The 24,963-nt window shown below is 46.0% G+C and overlaps 1 protein-coding gene across 46 annotated transcripts in view; it reads right to left on the bottom strand.

Annotated features, from left to right (window-relative positions):
- The window catches only part of ATG13 (autophagy related 13), a 48,781-nt gene that overhangs the window by 2,247 nt on the left and 21,571 nt on the right, over positions 1-24,963 (bottom strand). For 9 of the 46 annotated variants that reach the window (XM_081538499.1, XM_081538496.1, XM_081538498.1 and 6 more), the window contains 15 exons: positions 24,294-24,375; positions 23,246-23,326; positions 22,744-22,863; positions 20,730-20,776; positions 19,126-19,266; positions 15,633-15,673; positions 14,780-14,876; positions 14,340-14,438; positions 13,446-13,539; positions 8,600-8,710; positions 8,050-8,186; positions 5,777-5,891; positions 2,679-2,756; positions 2,397-2,513; positions 1,726-1,854 (listed from right to left, as the gene is read on the bottom strand). In XM_081538499.1, coding sequence (XP_081394625.1) covers positions 1,726-1,854; positions 2,397-2,513; positions 2,679-2,756; positions 5,777-5,891; positions 8,050-8,186; positions 8,600-8,710; positions 13,446-13,539; positions 14,340-14,438; positions 14,780-14,876; positions 15,633-15,673; positions 19,126-19,266; positions 20,730-20,776; positions 22,744-22,863; positions 23,246-23,326; positions 24,294-24,362 — 1,476 coding nt within the window. In that variant the 5' untranslated portion in view covers positions 24,363-24,375. Of the gene's footprint in view, positions 1-1,725; positions 1,855-2,396; positions 2,514-2,678; positions 2,757-5,776; positions 5,892-8,049; positions 8,187-8,599; positions 8,711-9,478; positions 9,578-13,445; positions 13,540-14,339; positions 14,439-14,779; positions 14,877-15,632; positions 15,674-19,125; positions 19,267-20,729; positions 20,777-22,743; positions 22,864-23,245; positions 23,327-24,293; positions 24,376-24,963 lie in introns of all 46 variants that reach the window. The other 37 variants (XM_081538521.1, XM_081538516.1, XM_081538520.1 and 34 more) reach the window with 8 other exon arrangements.

Raw genomic sequence — 24,963 nt, 5'->3', positions numbered from 1 at the left:
GCTTACTCAGTAGGCTGGGAAGCCAGCCGTCAGCCGGGGCCGCAGGGAGCAGGGTGCAGTCCAGCTCCGCAGGGCTGGGCTGCCGAGCAGCTGAGCAGGCACCGGCCAGTGGGGGCTGGGGAGGCGGACAGAAAAGCCTAGAGAATCCAGGCTGGCCACACACACGGTGACATGGAAAAGGACCTCGCCCACAATGGGACGACACAGAGAAAGCCAATGTGAAATATCTTTGGCACAGATTAGACTGACATTGGAATAAGACAGTGGGTTTAGAGCCCCACAGGTTCAGAAAACGAACGATATCTTCACAGCCTGCGCTGGGCCGGCGGCAGAGTCCCGTAGGGGCACACACACCAGGCAGCCGCAGCCACATTCTCAGGAGGTTCTGACCCGGCAGGTCAGTGGCCAGGCCTGGGAGTCTGCATCTTTCCACCAGAAGGGGATGGGTTGGAGGGGGTTGAGAGAGAACAATGCAAACGAGACAAACAGGAGGAGTAAGTGTAACTGCCCACAGGTATCAACCGTTAATTAAAACCTGGCCCTAACCAGCTGGTCTGGCTCCACTGCTGAGCAAGCATCGGCAGAGTTCACCCTCCACAGAGGATGCCCTGCAGGTGGGGGGCACCTGATGCCGCAGCACTTCAGAAGCCGCACAGACACACCAGCTGCCCGGGTGGGCTCGGGGGGCCGGGGCAACCAGCCAGGGCTGGCTGCAGCTCCATCTTAAGAGCTTTTAGACTCCGGCTCCTTCCAAGCAAATTTCAAATGAGAGTTCAGAGAGTCAATTAAAAGCCTAAAATCAGAAGCCCGACTCTCAGGGGTCAAAGCTTTGATTTGTTGGCTCAGTGTAATCACCAGCAAGTTATTTGTTCCCAATGTCATTTTTCTCATCTGTAAACTAGGAAAATAACAAAACCTACCTCTTGGGGTCACTGAAGATTCATGGAAAGCACTTAAAAAATGCTTGGCACCTAGAAAGCTTCAATAAATGTTAATAATGACATTTTTTCTATATTATTATTACTGAGCAGGCTTTTCTTTTTAAGGCAAATCAAGGGCAGCTGAGCCTAGATGCCTATTCCTAGAGCCACTCCTGATTTCAGTATAGGAGGTGATATTCCCACCTCAGGCAGGGGGACCCCGACATCTCATGGCATGTGGCACCCTAGATCTGTGGCTGTGCCAGGCACTCCTCTGCCCGTTAAGGACAGGAAATAGAAAACACCCTAAACGGAGATGTGGTCATTACAGTCAGTATCAGGACATCTGGCTGAACACGGGAACAAGGGGATGATTGAGGAAAGGGCAAGAACACCAGCACTCGGGTCCTTCTGCTTCTTCTGCCCTGTATCACTGGCACCTGCCTGGCAAGCTGAACAGCTGATGGCAAGAGCTGCTGAGGCAGCCTGGTTGAGTGGCATCAGCAAGTAGAGGACATCAGGCAAACAACAGGAGAGTGTGAGAACTGCTGGGATGAGAGTCCAGAGAAGAGGAGGAAATGAGCGCAAGCAAATTCAAGATAATGATCGCCAGGCGCAATGCAAATCTCAAGTGTGATCGCAGGAAGGTAATGGTTTAACCGTCTTGTCCTGTGACCGCAAGATGGGAGGTGTGGGCGTGGGGGAGTAGCTGGAAGAAATCTCCAGGCCTGTGGAGCAGGAATTACCATGGAAGGAGGAAGGGAGGCCAGAGGACGAGGTGTGGTAGGGGAAGGGGTTTCCATACCAAGTCCTCGGCCATGGACTGGGCCCCGATATCGATGGAGAGGCTGCTCAGCTGAGGGGGGTTCTGAAATTCACGATAGAAGGTCCCCAAGTCCATTGGAAGAATGTCGTCCTTCGAAAAAGCTGGTTTCTTTAAAAAAAAAAAAAAAGACCGACTCAAGTTTACCTTGCCTTACACCAGAGCAGAAAATCAGAGGGGCTTAGCTATCAACTCTCTTTCCTTTCAGTAATCAGAAAAGAAAAGGCTCCTTCAGGCTGACCTGTGTGGGATCTTTACAGTTTTCTCTTCTGGGCAGCTAAATTCATCCTGGGGATGACCTCCCTCTACCCTGGGCAAATTTCTGTCCCCTTCACATTCCTCTCTTTAGCAAAGGGCTATCCATTCATGAATAGGGCCTATGCAGGTCCCACTGGATAATTCAATCCCATTCCGAGGTGAATTTCAATCAAAGACATGCACAAAATGCCTTGCTGCTCAAGGGCCTTCACATGTCTCCCTAAGTGGCGTGTAAGGGCAGGTTCCCCACGTAATGTGCACAGCCGGCACCCACAGTCCCTTCCCTCTGTCTGGACTGGCCCATCTGATCCCCAAAGGCCTATTTAAGCGCAACAGATGCTTCCAGGTTTACTGCCCCTGAAGCAGCAAGGGCAAGGAAGGTGCTGGCAACTTACAAAGTCGATCATGACGAAGTCGTCCTGGGTATGGCCGCTGCTGCCCCCGCTGGAGCCGTCAGAGTGCAGGCTGCCCTGGAGAGGAGATGTAGTCTCTGGGGAATCTGGCGGATTCACCTGTTTCAGAACAAGGCGGAGGCAGGGGCTGGTCCTGGGTACTGGCTGTAAACCATGAGCCAAGGGCGTGGCTAATGGTCCGCAGAGGAACAGTGAGTGGCCCACCAAGAAGGACGACCACTGTAGTGCTGTGTCCCTGCAAACTTCAGTCAGTGACGGACTCACCATGGGATCCGCGTCCTCCAGCTCCAGGTTCTTGGGAGCAAACATGGCAAAGGGTATGTCCAAACTGGTCAGGGTCACCTGGAGAGATGCAGGAGAAAGTATCAGTGCTCCCCCTTTCCCCAGTTCATCTGCTTTCTTAGGGGCTGCCAGAAGATGGTGGGGGCGGGGGGTGTCCAGCAGGTTCACACACTTCAGCTGACCACGCCACCCTCAGGTTCCTGTCTTGCTGGAGACCCCCAGTCTCCCCTGCTTCCCACCACATGCCCACAGCATCCACAGGACCCTGGAATTCAGCTCTGGAAGGCTGACCCGCAGCAGTTCAGTAACAAGTGTTCCTCACTGGCCGAGCTGAGGAGGACCCTCCTGTCTCAAGTGAGGCTGAGGCGATGACACTGCAGGGCAACGTGTGCACTAAATGGCATGGCCTCCTCTCCTACGAGGCCACGGGGCAATGGTTCTTAGCTTTTCTGGAGTGATGCCACAGGTTATTAATCCTCTTCATGGAAAATTCACACCCCCCACCCCTCCCACCCCCACACACCTACACACACCCCCACACCCACACACACACCCACACCCACACACAGCCACACACCCCCACACCCCCACACCCACACACCCCCACACAGCCACACACAGCCACACACCCACACACAGCCACACACCCCCACACCCACACACCCACACACACACCCCCACACCCCCACACCCACACACCCACACACACACCCCCACACCCACACACCCACACACCCACACACAGCCACACACCCCCACACCCACACACACACACACCCACACACAGCCACACACAGCCACACACCCCCACACCCACACACCCACACACCCACACACAGCCACACACCCCCACACCCACACACCCACACACCCACACACAGCCACACACCCACACACCCACACACAGCCACACACCCCCACACCCACACACCCACACACACACCCCCACACCCCCACACCCACACACCCACACACACACCCCCACACCCACACACCCACACACCCACACACAGCCACACACCCCCACACCCACACACACACACACCCACACACAGCCACACACAGCCACACACCCCCACACCCACACACCCACACACCCACACACAGCCACACACCCCCACACCCACACACCCACACACCCACACACAGCCACACACCCACACACCCACACACAGCCACACACCCCCACACCCACACACCCACACACACACCCCCACACCCCCACACCCACACACAGCCACACACCCCCACACCCACACACCCACACACCCACACACAGCCACACACAGCCACACACCCACACACAGCCACACACCCCCACACCCCCACACCCACACACACACCCACACACCCACACACCCACACACAGCCACACACCCCCACACCCACACACCCACACACACACCCCCACACCCACACACCCACACACAGCCACACACCCCCACACCCACACACACACCCACACCCACACACAGCCACACACCCCCACACCCCCACACCCACACACACACCCCCACACCCACACACCCACACACAGCCACACACCCCCACACCCACACACACACCCACACCCACACACAGCCACACACCCCCACACCCCCACACCCACACACACACCCCCACACCCACACACCCACACACCCACACACAGCCACACACCCCCACACCCACACACCCACACACCCACACACAGCCACACACAGCCACACAGCCACACACAGCCACACACCCCCACACCCACACACCCACACACCCACACACCCACACACAGCCACACACCCACACACCCACACACACACCCACACCCACACACCCACACACCCACACACCCACACACCCACACACCCACACACAGCCACACACCCCCACACAGCCACACACCCCCACACAGCCACACACCCCCACACCCACACACCCACACACCCACACACCCACACACCCACACACAGCCACACACCCCCACACCCACACACACACACACACCCACACACAGCCACACACCCCCACACCCCCACACCCACACACACACCCCCACACCCACACACCCACACACCCACACACAGCCACACACCCCCACACCCACACACACACCCACACCCACACACACCCACACACCCCCACACACCCCCACACAGCCACACCCACACACAGCCACACACCCCCACACCCCCACACCCACACACACACCCCCACACCCACACACCCACACACAGCCACACACCCCCACACCCCCACACCCACACACCCACACACAGCCACACACCCCCACACCCACACACACACCCACACCCACACACAGCCACACACCCCCACACCCACACACCCACACACCCACACACAGCCACACACCTACACACACCCCCACACCCCCACACCCCCACACCCACACACCCACACACACACCCACACCCACACACAGCCACACACCCCCACACCCACACACCCACACACCCACACACAGCCACACACCCCCACACCCACACACCCACACACCCACACACAGCCACACACCCACACACAGCCACACACCCCCACACCCACACACAGCCACACACCCACACACAGCCACACACCCCCACACCCACACACAGCCACACACCCACACACAGCCACACACCCACACACAGCCACACACCCCCACACCCACACACAGCCACACACCCACACACAGCCACACACCCCCACACCCACACACACACCCACACACCCACACACAGCCACACACCCCCACACCCACACACAGCCACACACCCACACACCCACACACCCACACACAGCCACACACCCACACACCCCCACACCCACACACACACCCACACACCCCCACACAGCCACACACCCCCACACGATTTTGCATTTAAAAAAAAAAAAAAAAGACCGACTCAAGTTTACCTTGCCTTACACCAGAGCAGAAAATCAGAGGGGCTTAGCTATCAACTCTCTTTCCTTTCAGTAATCAGAAAAGAAAAGGCTCCTTCAGGCTGATTTCAGGTGTGATTTCAGTGGTTCCACAGGCCCCAGGTAAGACCTCACCTTAAGGGCTCACACATTCTCACAGGTTGCGGGGGCAGAAAAATCACCTGGTTGATGGGCTTGTTGACAAAAGCCCCCACTTTCCGGACAAAGATGGTCTCCAAGACATCATGTGGGGAGGCCCGTCCCTCGCTGCTGTTTGATACAGTCTCAGTGTCCTCACTGGAGGAGAAAGGTCATGTTGGCTCTCCTTCTCAAACCACAGCAGAGCCTACTGGGTTCCCCATCAACCCACCACCTTGTGAGGCCACAGCCCAGGACAGGAGCTGCCCCCTACCAGCCCACCCATGTGGGAAATGGCAGTATGAAGCCTGGCTGGGGCCCCTGTCACCCTCACTTCTGAATTGAGAGCAGAGGACTGCATTTCCTAGAAGAGCTAAAAATATGCATATGTGAATGCACCTCGGTGTTACAATTGTATAAAGCTTCCATAAAATTTACTCTGTCATACCAGGGATACGCATCAGTCACCGTGCATCCAGCTATCATACATGAAGGCAAGCAGCTCTCATCAACAACTAATTTTAATGCCAATCCAGTTACAGAGCCAGATTCAAGAGTTTACATTTTCCCCTTCTTCATTTTTTTGTTTTGTTATCTGGAGCTCCACACCATGGCTCCTCCCCTCTCATTGCCCGAGTCCTCCCTCTGTTCAGCAAGGTCTTTCAACAACACATCCAGTTTGGCTGTGCCCTCCATCTCCTCCCAGGTGGTGCAGTGACAAAGAATCCGCCTGCCAACTCAAGAGGGGGTGTCAGTTCGATCCCTGGGTCAAGACATCCCCTGGAGAAGGGAATGGCTACCCACTCCAGCATTCCTGCCTGGAGAATTCCATGGACGGAAGAGCCTGGCAGGCTACAGTCCAGGGGGTCACAGAGTCGGACACAACGGAAGCAACTAAACGACTCCCTCCCTCCCTCCAGACTGATGCTGAGTCCCAAAAGGTGGGGAACTCCAAGCAGAAGAAACAGGAGCTCAGACTGTCAGTCACAGCCCTGCAAGAAGCCGGGGATGGGAAAGCCCCAAAGCAGGGGCTCAAGATGGGGAGAACCATGCAGTCCAAGTGGCTCCCAGACTCCAGACACCAGGGAGGACCAGCATTTGAGAACCCCCTATACAGGGTCCTCTGTCTTAAGTTACTCCAGGTCATACCCCAGGAACCTAGGCTCAGAATATAAGAGTGTAAAACGACTACAATGGGGCTTCCCTGGCTGTCCAGTGGTTAAGACTGTGCTCCCACTACAGGGGACACAGGTTCAATCTCTGGTAAGAGAACTAAAACCCTGCATGCTACAAGGTGTGGCCAAAAAACCTCCAAAAAACAACACTAAGAGGATCCCCCTTTGATTATATAATAGGAGGAAGGATAAGAGGATGGAAGTTTGAGGGGCCAGACATGAAAGTAATTATTTTTCCTGATGGATGGCATGGAAAGATCCTTCCAAATAAACCCCCTCCCCCAACTCCACTGTCAAAATGGAAAAAAAACCCAGGAATTTCTATTATCTGAAAGTTCATTTAAGATGCGATGGGGCAATCGACGTCATTATCTCTGGGGCCTTCCACTTAAGAGAGGGCAGTGCAGGTCAAGACAGGCCCAGCTTCCCACAGAACTCTGGGTGAAATGGAAAGTGCGAGTGAGTCTGGGCTCTGCAATCCGAGAAACCAGGCCTGTGCCTGGCTATTCTGTGAGCTAACTGCTCTCTTAGGCCAATCACTTAACCCTTCTGAGATTCTGTCACCTTTTAAAAGGAGGTAACGTGGTGATTTTTGCAGGGTGGAATTATGAGAACTTTCCACCCAATCCATGTCTTCAAAATTTGACCTATAGACAGTATCACTTCTGCAATCAGAAAAGACAAAGGTTTCTTTTTGTATTCTAGTAAGGAAAAACAGTTGTTTCTACAGGATCTCTGGGAGGCACTGACAGAGTAGAAAAAGAAAATGGATCCTGACTCCCACCGCAGACACACCAGCACTCCAAGGTCTCAGGAAATACTGAGGATGCCCACGGAATCCATCTCAGGGGACGAGAGGAACATCTCAAACACATTCCCTGCATCAGGGTGAGGCGTGCCAAGCCCGGCTGCCTACTGTCAGAAGCCAGTAGCGATGCCCAGGGCAAGGCCCCCTCACACACTAGCTGCAATGCAAGATTCTTATTGGGAATTTGAAGGATACCACATTTTCCCTGCAAATGCCAAGCCTGAGTCAATGCTGAAAGCTGCTCTTTACTTACTGATACCAAATAAGCACATGTGTTGGGGAGGACAGGCCCCTGGCTGGTCTGAAGAGAGGCCGAGCCAAGACGTGAACTTACCTGCTGGATGGCGTGGCGGCGCAGTGGGCCCCATCAGAAGGGGTGTAGGTTGCCAGTCTCTCCTGGTCAGCCTGGGCACCGTGGGCAGGCTGGTTGGGACCAAGGGGTACCCCACCTTCCTTCCCAGGGACCATTAGCTTTGGGGGAAAACGAAAAAATACAGTGAATCACGGCAACGTCAGGCAGGAGGGGGAGACTTGCTGCCTAGCACGATGGCATTGGCTTTCCAGCTTTCCCATCACCAATGCTGCCACCAAGTGGGCAGGAAACCTTGGAAATCTTGATCCTTTCTGGGGCACGCTCAGTTAATGGAAGACATGCACGGAAGTGACTACAGAGGGAAAGAGAGGAGGAAAACACTCGGGAAGCTGTTCTTTCCTTTCTGAAGTGTAAGAGGCAGCCTCTCAGAATCATCTTAATCCTCCGAAGTTACAGAAGAGCTTTGGTTCAGAACACTTAGAACATGGATGTCTCAAGAGGCCCCTCTAATGTGTCTGGGCAGGGGAGGCAGCACAGGAACCCCTAGTGTCCTCCCCATCTTTAAAGATACCTGGTGAGGGTGTGTGGCGTTTAAGCCAGCAGCAAACACTACTGGATAAGCCAGGTCAGCGGATCCAACGCCCAGGGCAGCAGGCTGATAGGAAAGGCGAGAGCTGGAGAGCTAAGCAAGAGAAAAACAAAGAGGGGCAGAAGAAAGGAGGAGGGAAAAACAGGTACTCCTAGAGTATGACCAATGATCCAGATCAGTAGAGAGTAAGGAACGGATCCCAGCCCACAGCCTCACAGTGAGTGCGTTGTGGGGGGGAGGGCCTGATGTGAGGGTTAAAGATAGACCAGGCCATTATTCTGTAAATAAGAAAACAGACTGATCTACAGTGGGACCGACAGTCTCAGCTCTGTGCCTTCCAAAGGCCTCAGATGAGCTCCCTGCTCCCCCTTCTCCCAGGGGTTCAGCTAACTGGTTCCATTTCCAGCCCAGCGGATCTGTGGAGCACTGTCTGGGCAGAACTGGGAGCCAGTGCCATCAGTTTTCCCAGGTCATTCTAGTGTCTTCTTTGACCCTGAGGTCCCTTTGAGACACAAGGCATCTTCTTTAATCACACCGTCCATTACCACTGGGTTTGGGAGGGTTCCTATTTATAGTGAAAAAGAAAGAAAACCACTCTTGGATGGTTTATCTGGAAAAAAAAAAAGGTCTAAACAACTCCATGTACTTTTCACATCAATGGTAGGAGGAGGGGCGAATGATGAATCCTATTTTGGGCTGCTGTGCAATGGCTGCATCCTGTTAAAAATCAATTACCGCACCTCAAAATAACCCACAGAACACTTGGGGATATTTAAATAATGATACCCTGTACTTTATTTATAGTTTTCAAATAAAAAGAAACCATCTGATAATATCCCCTTCTTCCCAGTATGGACTCACTTGATGGGAAAAGGCCAGTCCTGCCGTGGGGACCCTCAGAGTGTCCGTCACCACAGGAGTAGGGGTCTGAAAAAGTGCCTTTGTGACAGTAAACACACACTGTGCACAGATACACACAGAGACAGGAGAAACAGAGAAGAAAAAAGAAAAGGGACTTGAGAAAGAAGTGAAAAAAAACTCTGGAAAGGGCAGTAGCAATAGAGGCTGAAATGTACAGTGAAGTAAGGAGGGAAGCAGGGAGAAAGCTGTATGACCGCCTTCTGAAAAGGACCGCTTGGAAAGGTGTGAAGAAGAGAGTCTATCCCCGGGGTTCTCCCTGATGGGCAGGTGGAAAGGAAAGCTGAGTCGAGTGGCTATGACTTGGTGAAACCTGAACCAAGCGTTAGTCTGCCTTTAGTCAAAAGAGGGTCTCTTTTAGAAAACTTCCAATAGCAGGGTCCTGAGAACGGACACAGGGTATGCTAAACAGGAATGAGGATGCTGGGATTAAGATATTAGACTGAAAGCCTTTTCCTGGGGACTCAGAATCTGTCCCTGGCAGTCAAGTGCTTAGAACTCTGCACTTTCACTGCTGAGGCCCCGAGTTCAATCCCTGGTTGAGGAACTCAGATCCCACAAGCTGTGCAGCATGACCAAAAAAAAATTTGGACTTCCCTGGTGGCTCAGATGGTAAAGCGTCTGCCTACAACGCGGGAGACCTGGGTTCAATCCCTGGGTTGGGAAGATCTCCTGGAGAAGGAAATGGCAACCTACTCCAGTATTCTTGCCTGGAAAATTCCATAGACGGAGGAGCCTGTTAGGCTACAGTCCATGGGGTCGCAAAGAGTCAGACACGACTGAGCGACTTCACGTCACAGAATCTGTAGGCTCAGGTTTAAACAGTTGATGCTTGTTGGCTGCGCTTTTAAAATGCTCAGGTTCCCAGTGACGAACTTTCCTGCATCAGCTCAGGGAAGATGGGGTGGTGTGCAGGTGTAGGCCTCAGGGTGTGTGTGTGCACACACTCCCAGTCCCTGAACGTGTAGAAGAACTAGATGGAGTAAAGGCTGGGGCATTTTCAAAACTCAGGGTTTCAAAGCTAATTATGGGTAAGATGATTGTTTTGGGTCTTGCTGTTCCATCTTTAAGTCTTGCCAATTAGCTAATTAATTAATGCCTAGAATTGGAGGTAGGACCTCAAGATACAGTACAGGTTCTGAGTCACAACTATTTCTTAACTCAGCTCTGTGCCCAAATGATACAATGACCCTTATTTTACTAGAAAAGCAAAACAAAACCAGTCCATTAACAGATCTTTACTGGATCATAGCAAAAGTTCAAACAGAAACTGTTGAACAATTATGCGACTCCCTACATTAAACCAAAGAAGAAACTATTTCAGCATTTGCAGGAATGAAGAGACCAGGTGGTAAATGATTCTTCTCTCTCTGTTCTACCATCAAGCTTCAAAGTTAGTATTTCTGCACCAAACTGTACAGTCTTGATTACAGGTACTCAGGGAGCAGTGACAAGGCTCACCCACTGGGTGCTCTCTCTGATGAAATCTTGACGTGATCTACTTTTAAACTGTAACAAGACACAATAGGCAACTGATAACATGAAACATACAGGCTCTTCTTACACATGTTAATAAACCTTTCTGCAAACCTCAGCTACAGAAACAACTTAACTTCCCTTTACCTTTGGGGTCAGGCTGAATTTCCACTGTATCAGAGAAAAAGAAAAACTGATGTGTTAAAGCCCCAGGCTCACCATCCCTAACATCTCCCAAGTTTATATATTGTTTATGAGTTTATCAGTTGTTAAATGAGCATTAAATGACATATTCATATTTTGATGATTTAAAAAAACCATCAACTCACGAATGTGCAGTAGTAAGAAAGTGGGCTTTCCTGCTTTTTTGGGTCAGTATCACTCCCTGTCAGCAAGCATACCAGAAGCCACCCTCTTCTAGAGCAACGGCAATATGTATGCCTACGTATATTAATGGGAAGGGGGGAAGAATAACAATTCCTACACCCCCAAACCAAACTGTCCAAACAATTTCACAAGAATCTCTTAAACTTCAAATTGTCACATTAGAAATAACAGTGGGGGTATTCTTTCTGCCCCCTTCTGATGCCTATGTCAGAAGCTTTCTCTAACCCTTTTATACTTTAATAAACTCTATTGCACAAAAGCTCTGAGAGATCAAGCCTCGTCTCTAGCTCCGGATTGAATTCCTCTCCTCCGGAGGCCAAGAATCCCGGTCGTCTTTTCGTGATTCAGCAAACAACCTTTCATCTTGGGGGCTCATCCAGGATTCTTCAGGACAAGATGGGAGCTAACAATTCCAGCCTCACTCCTTTGAACTGTATCCTGAAAAACTGGGATAGATTTGGTCCCAGGAAGACACACCTGGTCTTCCTATGTGATACTGCATGGCTGCGGTACCCATTGGAGGATGGCAAACGGATTATATAACAACAATGTATCCTGCCTGAAGACAGTCTGTGGATTAAACTTTCTGGCTAATTCTGTTATCTTAAAAAAAAAAAAAAAGAAATAACAGTGAATTTCTGTAAAGTCCTTCTAAGTTAGCTTTTGTGTTTAACCCCTGCTTTTAAAACAAATTAGAACTATAATTTTAATTTAGTATCTAAAAGCACAGGATGGAATAAATTTAAATTTTTTCTTAATGAAGAAAATATAGAGGACAAAAATGTATGGGTAGCTAATTAATTTGTTGGGTCCCACACCCCCAAGTAAGATAATGAAAGTAAGATGGTGAAAAAGGATAATCGGGGAATAATTTTGGCTTCGCAGGCGGCACTAGTGGTAAAGAACCCACCTGCCAAGCAGGAAATGTGAGACGTGGGTTTGATCCCTGGGTTGGGAAGATCCCCTAGAGAAGGGCTCCAGTATTCTTGCCTGGAGAATCCCATGGACAGCGGAGCCTAGCAGGTTACAGTCCATAGGGTCACACAGAGTTGGACACAACTGAAGTGACTTAGCACGCACACATGCATAGGTCTAATTTAAAGGAAAGTAAAATTCACTTAGGGAACCATCTAATATGAAAGAAAAGAGGAGGGAAATAATAGAGATGATGGGCAGGCAACGGGTAGATGATGAACAATTTGGAGTGGAAGGGGAGAAACGTGCCCTAAAATTCAGTCAGCTGGAAAAAATGACTCCTTATCTGTAACAGTCTCAGAGCCACATGTGTATCATACAACACTTCCTTGGGGAAAGTGCTCACATTGTTTGGAGCCTGTGTTTTACTGAACTGACTGTGACAGTGAAGATGGGTCCTAGTGGAAAAGTTGACGGTTAATCATGTTCAGAGAGGGAATGCAGACCAGCAGGTATCTATGTAACTATAAGGAAAACTGCATAGCTGGGGTCTTCATGGCATTTTATGCTAAATGATCACTGGCTCCTTTTTTGCTCCTTCCATTATTAGGAACCATATTAGGAACCACTTCAAAGAAGAAGCAGCTACTGGGACTTCCCTGGTTGTCCAGTGGTTAAGATTCCATGCTTTCACCATGGGGGCATGGGTTCAATCCCTGGTTAGGGAATGAAGATCCCAAATCTCACGTGCCGCTGGGTTTGGCCAAAACAAAAAAGAAGTAGCTACTAGTTCTAACAAGTGTAGGTTTCAGTGCCTCTCTGGTACCAGAACACAATTCTGATTTTATAGGGGTTTTCTGTGACTGATTTTCTAGGGAATTTTAAGATGTCACCAGGGAGGTAAAAGTTACATGTAATCTTGCATGTTAAGATTACAGACTAGAAATACTACAGTATTATCTGCTGGGTAAAAAAGTTCTCCTTTACTCCTCAAAATAACCCCTTGAAATAATCACCATCACCACCACCACCAGAAGAGATTGTTATCTAAATTTTCACATGAAATTTTCATTTCATAAGTCCCATATATGTACCAAATAACTACTGCCACACCAGAACCTGTTTCCCCTACCTGGGAGGGAGGTGAGGTGGAGAAGGAGGTGGTGCACACTTCTTGAGAATCTTCCACAGAAGGATATGTTACTCCAGTGTCCTCACCGGCAGTTCTGTAGTGAGGGGGAAAGAAATCATGAACTGACTGATGTCAGTCAATTTCAGAATGGACACAAAGAGAGCTGAGATATGGACGCAAGTTGTGGTAAGAATTCTTTCTGGCAGTCCCTAATGTCAAGAGAGGTGTGTTGAGTCCTTCATAATTTCAAACATGTTCAGAAGCAGCATCTAGAGGTTGACAATGGCTTTTTTTTTTTTAAATCCAAACATTTCACCTGACATATCATTTGAGAGCATTTTTTTTAAGCCTGGCCAGTGTAGGGCCAAAGAGTCATCAGCAACAAAGAATGCAGTGAAATAAAAATCTAGACTCCAAAGACAAAAACCGATCCAACTTCATGAGTCCTTAACAGAAAGGTAGTATCTTTCTTGGTACACATCTATTCCAATCTCTTGACAATTCTGTTTTCTAGGATCTAGGCCTGGAGATGTTTGATTCTAAGGAATAAAACTGAATTGTGCCAATGGTGACCTGAAAACCACCTAATTTACAAAGGACATTCTCCATATTACTGCCACTCTCAGAGTTTCTAAGTAAAATGAAGCCAAAAGTCAAATCAGTACTGTCTAGGTCAAAATAACCAAGATTTTCTGAGACGTGGTCTACCTTTCGTCCTGGGGTACCTGACAGGCAGCAGCAAGGATACAGCCAGCCACTCACTTCCCTCCCCGTGGGGTCTCCATCCGTGTGCCCTGCCTATCGGTAAGTACGGATAAAGGTGCTTTACAGGCCTGTGCAAGATGGATGTTTCCGCCAGCCACAGTTTGGAAAAGAGTTTTCCACATTCCTCACCTGTAATTGCAGGGGTGCATGGGCGAGGAGCTGGGATAGGGACGGTCCACAAAGTGATCAATAATAATGCCCATGATAGGTGGGGTCCTCTCAAAGTGCCTGTAATGCAGTAAGCAGATTGCCGCATCTGTTAGAATACCTTGTCACACCCCCTGAAGCCCTCAGAGATCCCTTTGCCTCTTATCTATTGGAAGGAACCATAGAACCTCAACTCCTGCATTCCTGAAAATAAACCATCACTTCTATGTTGGCTCTGGGACACTCAGCTTCTCCAATCTGGAAACTGGGTGCTCTCAGTTCAGCAATGGCAATGCTGAACTCTAGGCCTAGCTGAGGCAAGGAGGGGGACGGGTTGGAAGAAAAACAACTTTAATATCTTTGGAAGAGTTCCTTTTTTTTTTTTGGAAGAGTTCTGTTGGATTCCAAGGCTCTTTTCTCACCTGGTGGACATGAATGCCAAGTTAATTCTGTAAGCACAGGAAAGAGTGATGGTGCCCACAGGGGTACCCACTGTCCCAACACGAACTGTCTGGAAACCTAGGAAAAGAGATAAATAATTAGCTTTTTTCCAGACAATACTGACTCTACCCTCAGTACGTCTTTCCCTGAACCATTCAGCCTCTTGTACAACCTCTGGCATGACCCACTTAGCTACCTTGAATGCAGCAGCCTCAATTTCATATATATGTGTATGTGTATACATTATTTTTATTTTAATTTATTCTATGTTGACCTAATATTGGCAGGGGAAAAAGCATTTATTTCCTGATAAAACTACTTTCAAAGAGGTAAAATGATTATTAGTTCTAAAGCTTAAGCAAGTCCTAACCAACCCTGTCCAGATGTGCCAATAAGACATTAAAGTGGCACAGAGAGTTCCTCACACAAATACCTCAATTTATGAAGCAACTGCACTACCACCCAAGCTGCCACCCCAGAACGAAGTACAGAAAAGAGTCAGGGCATTACAATAAAACTTTCCTAGTTTTCTTGGTTTCACTTCCAACTTTTCAAAATTGCTGATGCTCATCAGAAACATTTAACATAATCACTGCAGAAAATTAGGAAAACAGACAATCGTATAAAGAATAACAAAGAATTCTGAGTTACTAGAACTTTTGGGAAAATTATTCAGTCGTTCTCTGGTGGCTCTCCAGACCTCCTATCTTCCATACTGGTATCACACATACTAAAATCACAAGCTATGTATTATTACCTGCAGCATCCAAGCACATTTCTGAAGTCAGGGAACACTTAGCAACACTACAAATGTTTTTTAACCTTGATACATACCTTCCCCTAAGCCATTCAGCTGAACATCCCCAAAATATATTCTGTAGGGAAGAAAGAAAAACATGTTATTTGATTCTTTATTCTAAGGGCCTGCAAACTAAAAACCTCCAAACAAAATCAACAAAACCAACCCTTTTTTTTTTATCTGCATGAACATCTCTCTGAAAGGAGCAGTATTGCTACTACTTGATTAAGCTGTAGGCATGAGGATGGTTATGGAGAGGACCGGTTTAAAAATTAGAAAAATAAAAATTAAGTGTGACCTGCTGTTTAAGTTTCTTATTTCTGCTTCTGCTGCTGCTGCTACTGCTAAGTCACTTCAGTCGTGTCTGACTCTGTGTGACCCCATAGACGGCAGCCACCAGGCTCCCCCGTCCCTGGGATTCTCCAGGCAAGAACACTGGAGTGGGTTGCCATTTCCTTCTCCAATGCAGGAAAGTGAAAAGTGAAAGTGAAGTCGCTCAGTCGTGTCCGACTCTTAGCGACCCCATGGACTGTAGCCTACCAGGCTCCTCCGTCCATGGGATTTTCCAGGCAAGAGTACTGGAGTGGGCTATTCCTGCTTCTGCAGCATATTTGTAAAGTTATATGCATGCACGCGTGCTAAGTTGCTTCAGTTGTGTCCAACTCTTTGTGACCCCATGGACTATAGCCTGCCAGGCTCCTCTGTCCATGGGATTCTCCAGGCAAGAATACTGGAGTGGGTTGCCATGCTCTTTTCCAAGGGATCTTCCTCACCCAGGGATTGAACCCGTATCTCTTATGTCTCCTGCATTAGCAGGTGAGTTCTTTACTACTAGCACCATCTGGGAGCCCTTTGTAAGGTACACCTATTGGGAAATAGAGAATATACAAACAAAACTGGCAAATAGTTCTGGAACTTCTATTAGAAGATATAAGACTTTTTTTTTTTTTTAGAATTGACCTATAATTGACACACAACACTATATTAGTTTCAAGGATATATAATGATTCAATATCTGTACACATTGCAAAATAATCACTACACTAAGTCTGGTTAACATCTGTCATCATTCACAGTAACATAATTTTTTTTTCTTGTGATGAGAACTCTTAAGATCCACTTTCCTAGCAACTTTCAAATATGGAATAGAAGTCACTAGATTTTGAAATGTGATCTTCAATCAAAGTGGGCTCACTCTGCTTATCATTCCAAAGTAAACTGACTAAGAAATTAGAATATCTTTTCCACCACTGAATAAATAGACAAGACCATTCTAAAACTATAAAAATCTGAACACAGTAGAACCTTTCCATGAATCTCCCTGGGAAGGCCAGTCTCTATTAGCTGCTGCTGCTGCTGCTGCTAAGTCACTTCAGTCGTGTCCGACTCTGTGCGACCCCATAGACGGCAGCCCACCAGGCTTCCCCCATCCCTGGGATTCTCCAGGCAAGAACACTGGAGTGGGTTGCCATTTCCTTCTCCAATGCATGAAAGTGAAAAGTGAAAAGGAAGTTGCTCAGTCATGTCTGACTCTTAGCGACCCCATGGACTGCAGCCTACCAGGCTCCTCCATCCATGGGATTTTCTAGGCAAGAGTACTCAAGTGGGGTCCCATTGCCTTCTCCGCTATATTAGCAAAAAGTCTAAATTATAAAACACTGAAAATATATTTTTATATTTTCAAGTAATACTGTTGAAAATTAAACACATACATGGGTTTGTTCAATAAAAACTAAGCTCTGACAATCTACAACACCCTATGGTTAGATGTTAGGGATGAGATAAACCAGGGACAAGTCCTAGGATGAATCTGAATCCTAGGTCTCACAGATTAAATCTGGAATGGAAGAAAAGAAATGTATATACATATCTGAAATACATGCAAGAAAGTGATAGACACCATAAAACAGGAGTTAGCCAACTTTTGTTTAAAGGATCAGTTAGTAAATATTTTAGACTTGTAGGCCATATAGTCTGGGGAAACTACTCAGCTCTGCTCTCATACTACAAAAGCAGCCACTGATAATAGGTAAATGAATGGGGTGGCTATGTTGTAAAATAATTCTATTTATAAAATTATTTGTAAAGTAATTCTATTTATAAAATTATTTGTAAAATAATTCTATTTATAAAAACAAGCAGATGGTGGAAGAATTCCCTGATGGTCCAGTGGTTAGAACTCTGTGCTTCCACTGTTGGGGGCCCAGGTTCAATCCCTGGTTGGGGGGAACTAAGATCCTGCAAGTTCTACAACTTGGCCAAAAGAAAAAAAAGGCCTCGAAAAGTAAACATACATAGGGTTGCTAGATTACTTCAACAGAACTAGTTAATTCTCTAACCCGTGGTCCTTCTATCCTGTTATACCAATTCTCCTCAAAATCAGCTCTTTGCATGTAAGCCAAAGGCCAACACCCAGGGCTCATCATTAACATGAAACAGAGTCCTGGCTGATTTGGGAACCCTGACTTTCCAGGCTCTGCTCTCACACTTTGCTACATATCCTCTTCACCACCACTCTGGTCCACTCAACAACCTGTATCAGTTCAGTCGCTCAGTCGTGTCCAACTCTTTGTGACCCCATGGACTGCAGCACGCTAGGCTTCCCTGTCCACCACCAACTCCCAGAGCTTCCTCAAACTCATGTCCAACTTGGTGATGCCATCACTTCATGGCAAATAGATGGGAAAATAATGGAAAGAGTGAAAGACTTTCTTTTTTTGGGCTCCTAAATCACTGCAGATGTTAAGTGCAGCCATGAAATTAAAAGACGCTTGCTCCTTGGAAGAAAAACTATGACCAACCTAGACAGCATTTTAAAAAGCTGAGACATTACTTTGCCAACAAAGGTCCGTCTAGTCAAAGCTATGGTTTTTCCAGTAGTCATGTATGCATGTGAATGTTGGACTATAAAGAAAGCTGAGCGCTGAATAATTGATGCTTTTGAACTGTGGTGTTGGAGAAGACTCTTGAGAGTCCCTTGGACTGCAAAGAGATCCACCCAGTCCATCCTAAAGGAAATCAGTCCTGAATATTCATTGGAAGGACTGATACTGAAGTTGAAACTTAATACTTTAGCCACCTGATGTGAAGAACTGACTCACTGGAAAAGACCCTGATGCTGGTAAAGATTGAAGGCGGGAGGAGAAGGGGACAACAGAGGATGAGATGGTTGGATGGTATCACCAACTCGATGCACATGAATTTGAGTAAGCTCCAGGAACTGGTGATGGACAGGGAAGCCCGGCATGCCGCAGTCCATGGGGTCGCAAAGAGTTGGACACGACTGAGCGACCAAACTGACTAAGAATTTAAAAATCAAGACTGTGTATAAACAAAAGGATAAAGAACTTGGTTGCTTTGGAAGAAGCTGAGGTTCATAAAGGAGAATAGATAGGCAATCACAGTAAAGGTATAGCATCAACCATCCAAACATCTGTCCAAAAATTAATCATGGAATATCTGAATGCTGGTCAGACATTGTGCAAATTGATGAGTCCAAAGTATGAACCATGAAGGTGAGCTGTTTACCTGTATAAGATGACATATTCATGCCCTTGCTTTCTGGAGAGTCTGTAAGCTGGAGTCACCCTAGTTATAGCAAGCAGAGACTTCAGCAGCAATGACAATCTGTTGTACACAGCATAGGAAACTTTGATTTCTTTATCACACCTGAGGAGCAAAGACACTATTAGCATTCTCCTACTCGGCTAACACAAAACAAAGAACAAAAATGCAATGGATAGAGACATTAGTTATGTTCCATGGAGTAACTGACATTATTTGTCAGCATTAGAATATATAACTGAATAACCTTACTGTACACTAGAAACTAATACGACATTAAAAATCAACTTAATACTTCAATTTTAAAAAGTCTAAAAAAAAATCTGTTAACATTATTCATAAATTCTGATAGAATATAACCTGATTTGCAGCCTAAATCACATTTTATAGAGTATTAACGGTCAAAAGAGATAGTTGCTAATTAAACGCTGGAACTGTATAAGATTAAAGTTATAATTAAAACATCTTCTGAACTAAACTTGTAATTAGAGTGCTTTGTCAGCTTATCAACAAGTTGTTGACGTTAACCAAAGTTTTACTTTCCCGTGCACCAGACAAAGGCAGGTGGGCAACAAAAGGTCTCCAATATATTTTTTTCTAGCTTTGAGGCAGTTATCTTTCTAAGAAATAAAGCAGAACGCTTAAAAACAGTAATTCAATATTGCAGTTGCATTACTGAAAGTACAAACATAATTTCAATGTACTATCTTACAGCAGTCTACTTCTATACATCTAACAGGAAATCTAGAGACGTGCTTGGTATGAAAATTTTAGACTATAACCTGGCAATTGCTTTTTATTTAAGAAAGAAAAATAATGCCTACACCACTCATACTTATTAATAAGATTTGTCTTTTGATGTGTTGCTATTTCCTCAATTTTCCTATATATTCTTCTTGAAATTCGGGCAGGAATTCAGCTAATCTGCCCTGAAAAAAGAAAATGGAGGGGAAAATAACACACATTCCCAGTCCATGACCAATACAGCATGTCTAAAGGAATGGTGAGGGGAAATCTTATTGGATGTCTGCAACACAGAAAACAGACAAAACAGAGTAGTCATGTTACAAGAGCTCAAGGGATTTAATCAGAGAACTATGTGTACCCTGGGAAAACAACAAATCCTTTTTCAGCTTTCTCTCTGCTCCTCTCCCTGTGTTGTCTGAGTCTCTCTGGACCGACGCTCCTTCTGAAGGTCACTGCTGTGCCTGGGCTGGAAGCCAAGCACGAAGCCAACTGTAGCAAGGACCTGCCGGCTGTGTTAAGTGGTCAGGACACTCTCCATGACTGAAACAAGCCCTGCTTTTCACGTGGCGTCATGCACTTTACCCTCAGCTACCACAACCAAGGGTTCTAAGACAGAGCACTTACATAGTTGTAAAATTTATTTATTTTTAATTGAAGGATAACTGTTTATTATACTGTATTGGTTTCTGCCATGCATCAACATGAGTCAGGCATAGGTATACGTATGTCCCCTCTCTCTTGAATCTTCCTCCCATCTCCCACCCCATCCCACCCCTCTTGGTTGTCACAGAACATCAGTTCGAGCTCCCTAGAGCACTTACTTTTCATTCATTTCCAGACACCAGATTTCTAGCTCCATGGAATCTCCCTGTAAATGGGACAACAAAAGGTATTGTCAAGATATTATTAAAAGATATTTCAGTTTTGCTTTTGATAATCTTTTTTCTTATTATAAAGCACAATACAGTCACTATAAAAATATTACAAAGTATAAACAAGCAAAAAGACAACATCATTTATAATATAATCATTGATTTTTCTAAATAAAAGTGAGCTTATACCATACATTCTATTTTTTATCTTTTTTTGTTTTGTTTGTACATACTATTTTTATCACTTTTTTATGTGCTTTTGAACTGTGGTGTTGGAGAAGACTCTTGAGAGTCCCTTGGACTGCAAGGAGATCAAATCAGTCAATCCTAAAGGAAATCAGTCCTGAATATTCATTGGAAGGACTGATGCTGAAGCTGAAACTCCAATACTTTGGCCATCTAATGTGAAGAATTGACTCCTTGGAAAAGACCCTGATGCTAGGAAAGATGGAAGGCAGGAGGAGAAGGGGACAACAGAGGATGAGATGGTTGGATGGCATCACCGACTCGATGGACATGAGTTTGAGCAAGCTCCAGGAGTTGGTGATGGACAGGGAAGCGTGGCATGCTGCAGTTCATAGGGTTGCAAAGAGTTGGACACAACTGAGCGACTGAACTGAACTGATCACTTTTTGATCAATAAGTACAACATGGAATTCTCCTTATAATTAAAAATTCTACATTATTTTTAATGGCCGCATAGTATTCTACCAGGGCTTTCCAGTGGCTCAGGGGTAAAGAATCTGCCTGCAATGCAGGAGACCCAGGCTCCACGTGAGGGCAATTTTTTGGTTGCAGCAAGTGAGGACTAGTCTCTAGTTGAGGTGCGTGGGCTTCTCACTGTGGTGCTTCTCTTGTTGCGGAGCATAGGATCTAGAGCACAGACTCAACAGTTGCTCCACAGCGTGCTCCACAGCATCTTCCTGGATCAGGGGTCGAACCTGTGTCTCCTGCATTGGCAGGCGGATTACCACTGAGCCACCAGGGAAGTCTAATCACAACAGTTTAGAATCTGATCTCACAGATGCCTGAGAGAAGAGAGAGTTCCTCCTTTTGGACTCTCCAAGGATCACTAAGGAAAATAACTCACAGTATACACTGGTAATTCAATAAAGAGAATAGGATGCTTTGTTTTATTTGATACTAAGATTTCCACAGAATAAGTACTGACATCATTCACACAATAAAAAATTGAGAGCCTACTATGTGCCATTCCAGGCACTGTGACAGGCAGAGATGATTATTTATTATATCCTGCCTCCTTTCAAAAAGAATTGAAGAACTACACAGATAAATAAGATGTGGCATAGCTACCGACCTCAAGAATAAAAGTGTAAAGTATCAACAGGAACATGTAATAATTGCCTACCATATTTTATTTATATACTTTACAAATAAGAATTAAATGAAGAAGTATAGCCCCACAAGACTGTGAAGTGTGGTGGTGGTAGAGGTGGGGCTAAGTAATTTGGCCAGAGTTGCTCAGCTAGGCTCTGAATTTGGGTCTGTATAGCTCCAAACTCCATTAGCCTTTTATTATTCCACGCAGCCTCACAATCCTGTAATGGAAATAGATTAATAAACATACAAGAAAAAATATTTGCATCATGGAAAAAGGTGAGGAAAAACACATTAAAAAAAATCACATTCCAGCAAGTTATACTCTAAGAAACAAATATAAACAAAGCACATGAGAATTCTAGAGAGGGGTTAGAAAGGGAAATCTTTTAGAGCATACGAGTGTTGAAAGATGAGTAGAAACACATCACTTACAGATGATATATGAAGATGAGAGTGAAGAGTCTACTTCAAGTGGTTGGAAGAATAAGTACAAAAACCATGACCTCCTCAGAGCACCATGAGACGATTAGAGAGGGAAAGCATAGGAACAAGGCTGAGTTGGAACCAGAGTGTAAAGTGCTTTGGGTGCTGAGTTAAGACCCCGTCCCAGCCATAACCTTACCTCAGAAGTCTTGAGTGAGATCTCCACACACATAGACCTCCCAACAGCAGGCAGCTGCCCTGCCAGGGCCTTCTTTGCTTCATGTGTAACCTCTGGGATGTCTTTGATTGCTAAATTGAACTAGAATACAAGAAGAATTTTGTGTTAAACACTCACAAGGAACATTATGGAATCAAAGTAGTAAGACTGGATACTGAGTAACGGAGGCCTTGCCCTTGACTAAGGACAGTCATCCACTCCTCCTTTCCCCTTAAGGGATGTCTGGCATCAAGGCCCCAAAACTCAAGTTGATAAGTTTTCACTCATCACAGAGGAAAACCATAAAACATCTAGGACTAACATTCAATGAAGAACATATTTTTCCAAGTGAATGGATCAAATGGAATTAGGCATTGTAATGTTATGACTTGGTAGTATTAGAAATATTATTATTTATTACCACACCATGATTCCTTGTGACAAACACCATAGTATATCCCTCAGCAAAGAATAAGAATTTTACCCAGTCTGAACCCGTTGGGGAAGAAGACGAACAAGTACAGATCTTTTCTCCCAGTCGAGCCTGGACAATCACTTGGACAGTCTAAAAAACCAACCAAACAAACAATCAAAAATGAAAAGTTTCAACAAACTGATTTGGCTCCTAATTAGGATTAAAACCCTCTCAATGCAGGGTTAAAAAGATGCCAATGATCATAACTATACTTCAGGAAAAGGGTAAGATTTAAAACCATCAAGAACAGAAAAATCATGGCACAAAAATAATACTGTAAATATTCCTGAGGACCTAGTGTCAACCAATTAAGAGAAATCACAGTTTGAGGCTTGTAATCTATAATATACTCACATGGCAGAAGGAAAGCCGCACATGGTGGCTCTGACTTTCATAAAGAAACAAGTCCAGTCGTAGGTTTAAATATTCACTGCCATACACTTATGTAATCATAGTAGATTTAAACCAAGGAATCCACAATTATTCATATGACTTGGCCCATATGGCAAAAGTCTTCCGGCTAATTTTACAACCAGAATCTACCGCATGGCTTGTTCTTACATAGCAATGGTTGAGAGGAAGGAGAGATAGAGGTGGGAATGATTTTTAGATTTAGGAAACTATGCCTTATAAAGCACTCAAAATTCAGTTTTAATTTTTCATTTACACAGAAGGGAACAATAAGTGAAACGTGAGACATTTCAGAGGTAGTTGATGCTTAGGGAAAGATGCCCGAACTGCTGTCCATTCTAGTCCAGTCTTTGTTCTCACCCCAAGGGAACATACTGCGCCAATGACCTGGCATAATAAGTTTGACATTTCTGCAAACAGGCTTGCAAAAAAAATGTTATTTTTTTTTTAACAAGTAGCTTTGGAAAATTGGAAGCTTTTTAGTTACACCTCCAGTACCGCCCCCAAATTTCACAGTTTGGTTTACAACAGACAGAAGTATCCCTTAAAATGGGCAAGCTGCAAGCTGTTATGCTGCATTTCCAAAAAGGGAGAGGAATGGAAGTTATTTCTAACAGTTCTAGGCTCAAGAGAAAGGATATATTACCTTGAGGGCAAAAAACTTAATGAACTTGTCCAGGTCCTTTCTGTCCTGGGAATTAAGATCAGTTTCCATTGCCTATAGGAATCTAAAACAGAAAAAAAAAAAAAAGTGTTGAATAATGTGATTGCTACAATAAAGCATACAGAGATGGCATTGTCTACTAGCTGTATGAATAGTCATGTAGGAGGTAAAACCTCCCCTCCCCTCGACTAAAGACACCAACATAAAAAACAGAAGATACTATCTTTTGAGGAAAATAAACTCCACACAAAGAGCTAAATCTATAGACCTAGAAAAAAGATGAGACAAGCCATTTTACCTGAATATGAAATTTTGAGCTTTTAAACTTATTCATTAAAAAAGTTTTATTACCCAGCATATTGAAGACTAAATTTTAATGAGGCAAAAACTTTGTTAAAACATAACAGTCCTTCAACCAATTCAGGGATCAAACCCGCGTCTCTTATGTCTCCTGCATTGGCAGGCAGGTTCCTTACCACTAGCGCCACCTGGGAAGCCCAACATTCCTTCAAACGACCACTAAATCAATTTAACTTTGGGCGGGAGTAGGGAGGGGGTGGGTTGAGAAGGGGTTGGTATGAAGAAAGCATTTAGGGGAGAGACAAGAGCATGAACAAAGGCATACAAGCCACAGGAGAAAAATGGGTTTGGA

The sequence above is a fragment of the Giraffa tippelskirchi genome, chromosome 11 (assembly GCF_054371585.1).
Source record: "Giraffa tippelskirchi isolate mGirTip1 chromosome 11, T2T-mGirTip1v1.2.pri, whole genome shotgun sequence".
NCBI lineage: Eukaryota > Metazoa > Chordata > Mammalia > Artiodactyla > Giraffidae > Giraffa > Giraffa tippelskirchi.
This window is presented reverse-complemented; position numbering and strand designations above follow the sequence as displayed.